Source organism: Phlebotomus papatasi, chromosome 2 (assembly GCF_024763615.1).
Source record: "Phlebotomus papatasi isolate M1 chromosome 2, Ppap_2.1, whole genome shotgun sequence".
Classification (NCBI taxonomy): domain Eukaryota; kingdom Metazoa; phylum Arthropoda; class Insecta; order Diptera; family Psychodidae; genus Phlebotomus; species Phlebotomus papatasi.
In genome coordinates, this window is record NC_077223.1 from 73,203,815 (window position 1) to 73,211,510 (window position 7,696).

The following is a 7,696-nucleotide window of genomic DNA, read 5'->3' on the forward strand; positions in this document are numbered from 1 at the left end:
ATTTTGAGAGTAATACCCATTAAATTGTTTGAAATCCAACGATTTTTTTGTTTACATTGAAAATTTATCGAGTGAGTCCTGATCTGACTGAATCCGACAGTCTCTCTAAACATGCTTACTGTCCAAAAAAGTTACAGTGAGTAAGAATTACAGTAGATAGAGCACATTTGCTTAACAAAAAAAACCCAAAACGGGAACAATGTGTCATCAAAATTTTGAAAATTCAACTGCCTCACGGATTTTTTTTATGTCACCCGGAAAAAGAGTCCACGGATAAGCGTGAGTCTATTGTAATTCTTCATTGCTCAAATGCCATACAAAACGTCAAGATTTTGTCAATTTCCGTTTGAATATTTTTCTAAATCGGTGTAACTGTTCAATTATTAAAAAAATAATAAGTTTTCGAATAAATCTAAGATAGACGAAATTAGTTGAGAAATACACGTTCTTGAGAGGTTCAAGTTCAAACTTATAATAAACCTAGAAAAGAATGAATAAAATTTGATTATTATTATGTAAAGGAAGGTGAGGCTACATTGATCTGAGGATTCATTGAAAACGCTATCTAATGGAAGCTGGACTAGAGCCATAATCGCCAAAATTTAATTAAGATCCACAGTTGTTTAGTCTATATTACATTATATTAAAGTCCAGTTTCCATTAAAAATATGCGAAAACATAACGTTTTCAAAATGTAGTATCAGTTCAATGTAGTCCCACCTCTCCTACTTTTAGCAACTTTGGTCTGTAGAAAAATCTTACACAATAAATAAATAAAAATATAATTAAAAAAACATATGTCATTAAAAAGGCGAATAAGAGAAAATTAAGAACTGTCACTAAACTAATTTTAACCAAAAAATTAAAGTTTTTTCAGTAAAAGAAGTCAAATACATTCAACTCTTACAATTTAACCCTCTAACGGGTAAGACCGCCTCCAGGCGGTCTTTACAAAAATCACATTTACAGCGACAATAAAGGTTTTATTTATTTAAAAGTGCTATATTGTCCTTGTTAATAGTCTTATAAACATTTCTTGAAAGTTTGAACTCATTTTGACTCTTCGTTTTGTTGATATTCCCAGTTTTGTGTGACAGGTCAGAGAAAAAGCAACAAAAAATATTTGTGCAAAAAAACTCATTTTCAATTTCCATAAAAATACCGATTTAAAGTTATCTGACTAAAATAAATTTATTTTTTACTGAAAGATATGTCATTCTACTATGTATATTTTATTTAAAAAATTTTGAAAAAACTAAAAATGTGAATTTTAGAAGCAAAAAGAGTTTCAAAAAATTTTTATATTTTCTCACCTAGCGGCTAAACTAAAAAAGATAATAAAGAATGGATGATTTTTTCGACTTTATTGGAACATAATTATCCTAGAAAACATTGTTTTAGAACTTTTTTTTCGCATATTAAAGAAAACACCGTTAGAGGGTTAAGCTAATTTTGAAAGTCTATTATTGATCGCCGCTTTAATTTGATTTTACTATTAGCCAAAATTATTGTAATATTCTTTTCTGACCAAATTGATTTTCTAGTGTTTATTTTGGATGAATGTAAATATATACATTGACTAAACTGTTTTTTACTGATCATTTTTATCAAACTTGTACCGAATCTAGTGCAACCGATTCGGAAAACCAATAGCATTACTACAGCCGAATGTGGGATCAAAAATGTAGCGTAAATTTCTTGTTACTCAGCGTGTTCTGAAAATTTCTCCCAAGGAAACTTATGGTTCATTACGTCGAGTTTCTGATATTATCTTACGATGAAATTGGTAGACATATTTTGTGAAACTTGTGTTATCTTAACGATATAATCTAGGGTTCTGGTGTCAAAGGATGATTTGTAGAGCACGACTATAAAAATATTTTGTATAACAAATGATACCCATATCTCTTCATCAAGCAACACCCTATAAGCTGTATCGTTAGGGGAAATTGGGGCAGAAGTAAACATGGGGTAGCAGTAAACACTGCAATATTTTATATTAGATATTGGACTCTAAAAGACGAGAACTATATGAATTAATGGCTACAATAGGGATCTTTGTCTACTGATGAAGTGGTCGACAAAAGTCCAAGTAGTGTCGACATAAATATCAGTGTTTCGTGCTACCCCATGTTTATTACGGTTTGTGGAAACTTCGTATTTTACATGTTCGTATTGCACATTTCGTATTGCGAAAACTTCGTATTCTAGTGCATTTCGTATTTCACCATTTCGTATTTCATGCATTTTGTACAAAAATTGAACATTTCATTTTACACATTTTACACAAGCATATCCAACAATAAAATAATAGAATTGCAGTTTTATGGGGTTAAGGGCGCTATAAGCCTCGGGTCTGAGTTTAAAGTCGAATTTCAAGCTCTAATTATCAGTATTGCCTATTTGAGGCTAAGGGAAATTTTCTGTGTTTTTGGAAGATATCAGTATCGCCTGTTGGGACAAAGAGAAATTTTCTGTGCTTTGGAAAGTTATCAGTAGCACAAAATTTATGAAAGACGAAATATGAAATACGAAATGGTAAAATACGAAATGTACTAGAATACGAAGTTTCCGCAATACGAAATGTGCAATACGAACATGTAAAATACGAAATGTAAAATACGAAATTTCCATATCCCGTTTATTACTGCCCCAATCTCTCCTATTGAGTTTCATAAAATATTTCTATACCAATTTATTAAATAATCTCATCTATGCTATAGACAGACTTACAGCTAAAGCCCAAAAGCGGTTTAGTAGAAAACTGATGGGAATTTACCCTAATCATTGTTTTCCGTACAATAAAGGAAAAAAAAGGATTTTGTTGTGATATAACAGACATGAGAAGTTCTTCCTTTGCTCATTCTATTTCATGAACTATATCAAATAAAGTTATAAAGCATTATACTTCAAATTCATCAAAAACAACCTACAAATCCAATTGTAATGTTAAACACTATTACATTAACTTTTGATTGAATTACATAGAAATCCAGTAAAAAAAATGCTTCAGCGTTTTTATTAAAATCTTCAATGGGCATGTGAATCGATTAGTAAATGTCTGATTCAATTTTTCTTCGAATCAGTGGTAATGAACTTTTAAATGATTTTCTCACATTTTCCTGCAAAAGAGAGCACCTCATCAAAAATTTAAACAGTATCAATGTTCCCAATTGCTTGTCCTAATTCTTCATTGTACTATTCCATAGAAATTTTAATTCACCTTAAATTCGTAATGATTCTTCGTCACGCTCGAACAAATATCACACTGGATGTCCTGTTGCTTCTTTCTTCTCCCCAAACAAACTGACCCTTTCTCTGTCTATTGAAACATCCTCAACTTCAATATGGGCAGCAATTGTGGAAAATTTTAGAATTATTTACTTCAAATAATTCCATTAGGAGACAAAGTTTTCAGAATTTTTTTTTGTATGACTTATTAGGCTTATTAGTGTTGGAAGAACTCAAAAAAAAATCAATAGATCAGCGTAAAATCTTAATGAAGTTCCATTGAAATTATTCCTATTTCAGACGACTATTTTGGAAGTTTCCAATTTAATTTTATTTGGTAAATACAAAGAATGGTTAATAGCTCATTTCTTTCTATTTCAATCTCTATTGATTCTTCATCAGTGCGCAGAAAATTCTTTTTCCTACTTTTCTCACTTAGAACTATTTAATGCTGCCTTGTGACACGTGAAATATGAATTAATCATAGTTTTTGGACAGCAAAAAAAGGTCCACGAGAATTTCGGAGGCCTTGAAGAACACTTAAGTTATTTTTTGTGTGAATATTTTCTGGACTCACAGCTAATGACTCCAAAATTACTGCCAGATTGTTGATGTTGAATGATGACTTGCACGTTGGTGTGGTAATCTTACGGAATTCTCACCTATTGGACTGCCTCAATGCCAACTAATCGAGCACTTTCTGTCCAAAGCCATTCAGCTAACTCGTCATCTCTCGCATTCCTTCCTGGACTTGCTTCTCTGCAGTCACTGGAATATGTAAAGTATTTTTATATTGATTGATTTTCTGGAGAGGAAAGCATTCAGTGCTCCTTATTCAAGGGGGAACTCATAAAATATCTTTCGGAACAGTAAAAAAATTCCTTGATTTTTTCGAGACTCACGAGAATTCTAATCACTTAGATTAGATTGTGGTGAATCTTGTTTATTCTATTGCAAGATTTCTTTAAAATGTTTCTTTTAGCCACGCCCCCTTCAATAGCATAGGCTATACACTTCAGACTTTTTTATTTTTCAATATTTAATAAAAGAGTAATTAGGGTAAATGTCCTAATTCAAAACCATTTTCAGACGCTTTAATTTTGACAGAAGATTCAACACAATAAGTTCATATTTTTTCTGAAGAGAACTACATAAATTTGCTCCTTGACTCTTCTAGAATGTTACTGTTTAGAGAAAATTCTTTAGATATAATTTGAAAATTTCTTAAATACAAGAAAAAATACGCGAGTGTAAAATGCTGCTATTGGAAACATATTAATCTAAATGGAGACAAGGGAAATTTTCTAATTGGAGACAGTGTAAGTGAAACCGCGACGAAAGGCTTTCAAAACCTTGTTTAGTAGCTCTTGAGTGCAGGATTTGTTCTAATCCCTGGTCTTTTCATCTTTCTTATCTAAAACAATATAGTCTCTCCAAAAAAGCATATTTCCGGGGTTTCCTATTGAAGCATTTGGAGATACCTCAGAAACACCCTTCTTGTTCACGAAATTGGTTATTATTTTATTTGAAAACTTCACGTACTGTTAACAATAAAGATTAGCACTTAATTTAACTAAAATTATCCAGAAATATGACATAAATATTAAACAAAAAGAATAAACAACGGTCACCTCATTGTGTTTTTCATTGGAAAACATGGTCGATCGATGAAAAATTCGATGTTGAAAAGATACACTTTTAATTTTTCTGAGAAATTAACAAATTATAATTTGTGAATATGAATGGATTTTCGCTTTATTTGGAGCAAAATTAAATTAATAATAAAACTGTGGTATAGAAAATATATAAATATAGTAATTCAGTACTGTATTTATCATGAAAACAATGACATTTCCATTTGGAGTAGCAAAAAGTTCCATTTAGAGCAGGTTTTGAATTAGCTTAATTTACCCTATAACACCTCCTGATAAAACTACTTTTTTTTATTTTAATGATAGAAAGTATCGGGAAAATGTAAGAACATTACGTCCACTATATGACCACGCCCACTAATAGTCCTCGTCGACTTAATGAATGTGTTGCCTCCTACCAAAGTTTCAATTTTTAGCTACAATCTGTAACATTTATAGCTCCTTTAGTTTACTGCAAATTTTCTTATATACCTTTCTTCGAAGATTTCTTACTTTCTTCTTCTTTGATACGAATAAGCTCCTCCTATATTTTCTTTATCGACGTCCTTTCAGTGGCTTTTGGTTAAATGCAGTTCAATTTTTACAGCTTATTAAAAGATAATTGTTACATCTTCTAAGAATGCTACCCTCATCAAAGTGTGGGCATAGAAAAATGTCATAATGCTACGCCCTATCAGATAACTCACCTACTTCTTGTACGTAGGTTTCTTGTTCTTGTACGCACTTCTTGTAAAACCTGTTTTGGGAGTTGCTTGAGTGAGACGTGAAAACGTGCTCTCTGTGAAAATTTGTGATTTATCTTATACGTATTACCTCAAGTCTAAATTGGATGTTTCATCCACCTTCCCTAAAAACTTTTGAAACGCCAGGGGCGTGGTCTATTTTTCTCAGATTGAAAATCAGGGCGTGGTTTATCTGTTAGCGTCGTAGTAATCCCAGAATTTTCTCTGCTTATGATATGATTTAAAGTTTAAGTAATTAAATAAATATTCAAGTCTTATGTAAATCTCAAATTTATCATAAATTCTAAGGAGGTGTGGCCAAAAGATCTTAAAAAAATCAAATACTAACCTGAAGTATTTCCCGGATACCTTTTCCAAGTCCGGATCAATTGCCAGCGTAATGGACGTTTGAGCTCCACTTTTGGGGGTTCTCAGTAAGATCCAGCTAAAGGGTTTCAGCAGGAAACTCAATAGAGTATCATATCGTGCAAATTCTGTTCGGACAACACCCGGATGGAGACAATTCGCAGTCACTCCAGTACCTTCCAATTTCTTAGCCAGAGCCCTCGTAAAGAGGACATTAGCCAGTTTGCTCTGACAATAGGCTGAATAGGCGCTATATGATTTCTCACTGTTCAGATCGTACTTTTTAATCCCACCAAACATATGCAGCAAACTAGAAACTGTAACAATCCGACTGGGAGCTGAACTTTTGAGAATGTCCAGCAGCAAGTTCGTGAGGAGAAAATGTCCCAAGTGATTTACCCCAATTTGCATCTCAAACCCATCTCTAGTTCTCTGCAGTGGACAATAGAGTCCAGCATTATTTATCAGAACATCCAGACGTTGTTCCTGAGACTTAAATTTCTCCACAAACTTCCTAATGGATTCCATGGATGCAAGATCGAGTTCTGCAGCGAACACATTTACATTATTGGACTTTTCAACAATTTCCTGACGAGCATCTTCAGCTCTCTGAGGATTTCTGCATGCCAAATATACTTTAGCTCCTCTCTTGGCCATTTCCAAGGCTGTTTCCTTCCCTATTCCCGTATTTGAACCAGTAATCACAACGATTTTTCCATCCATTCGAACATTTTCCTTCCCAAACTGCCTGCCCTGCATGTATCTCCTGGAATTTCAACAATTTAGCTAACACTGATTCCCTAAATAATTACCACCAAAATATCACCTTAGAAGAAGCAAAAGTAGTATCACTGAGACAATCACTGCCACAGATATACCAACAATTTTCCACACTTCGTTACTCTGATCCATTCTTGAGGCTGGTTTTTGTGTCCACAAGTGTCTTGGGCACGAGTTGAGCAAAGACTGTTAGTCTCTTGGACGGCACAATGAGAACCAAGTCCCAATCGATTCATCAGAGCGTTAAAAAAAGCAAATTCTCTTCATTCACATGTTCCTAACTCTCTGGTAAAATTATAATAAATTTTGGGTTTCTGACTTCATGAAAATTTCACTGAACACAAAAAAAAGCGAAAGAAATAGAAAAAACTATATGTTGAAATTAAAAATAGGATGTTATTTAAATTTCTGGAAAGTCTTTAGTATTCAGGTGAGTACACAAATTTAATTTAATTACAGCTTCAAAATAGATCTAAGGGAAGTTTATTTTATTAAAATAGATCATAGGTAATATTTATATTGAAACAATTTATTCTTTAACTAAATGATAAAGGCCCTGACCGCTCTAACTTAGTAAAAAAAAAACGATGTGATTAGTAAATGAGAATCGTTAGGAATAATCGAAAAATAGTTTAACCCATTCAGTTAATGTACCAGAAATACTTGAGATATAATGTTCATATTTTGGGATTAGTTTCCTACAGATTAATAGATGAATTTTTTGAAAAGAAAAAATTGTTATCCATTATGGGGGCGCGGGGAGCCGCCCTCAAACATGCGTCTTAACGGTCACTGAATTTAAATTCTGTACATTAATTCATTACAAACTCTATTGATTTAGATAAAGTAACTATCCAAGAAAACAAATTGGCAACCAGAATTCAAATCAGGAAAGAGGATGAAGGCCAATTTTAACAAATTCGACGGGATGTCGAATTTTCCGTC

The 7,696-nt window shown here is 32.7% G+C and overlaps 1 protein-coding gene across 1 annotated transcript; it reads right to left on the reverse strand.

Moving 5' to 3' along the window:
* Positions 1–3,538: 3,538 nt before the first annotated feature.
* Positions 3,539–7,016, reverse strand: LOC129804353 (retinol dehydrogenase 13-like). Its single transcript, XM_055851602.1, has 3 exons — positions 6,798–7,016; positions 5,955–6,737; positions 3,539–3,999 (listed from the first exon to the last, which is right to left on the reverse strand). Exons 1-3 carry the CDS (start codon positions 6,881–6,883, stop codon positions 3,894–3,896), a joined length of 975 nt encoding a protein of 324 aa, XP_055707577.1. The 5' UTR covers positions 6,884–7,016; the 3' UTR covers positions 3,539–3,893.
* Between the last annotated feature and the right edge of the window lie 680 nt (positions 7,017–7,696).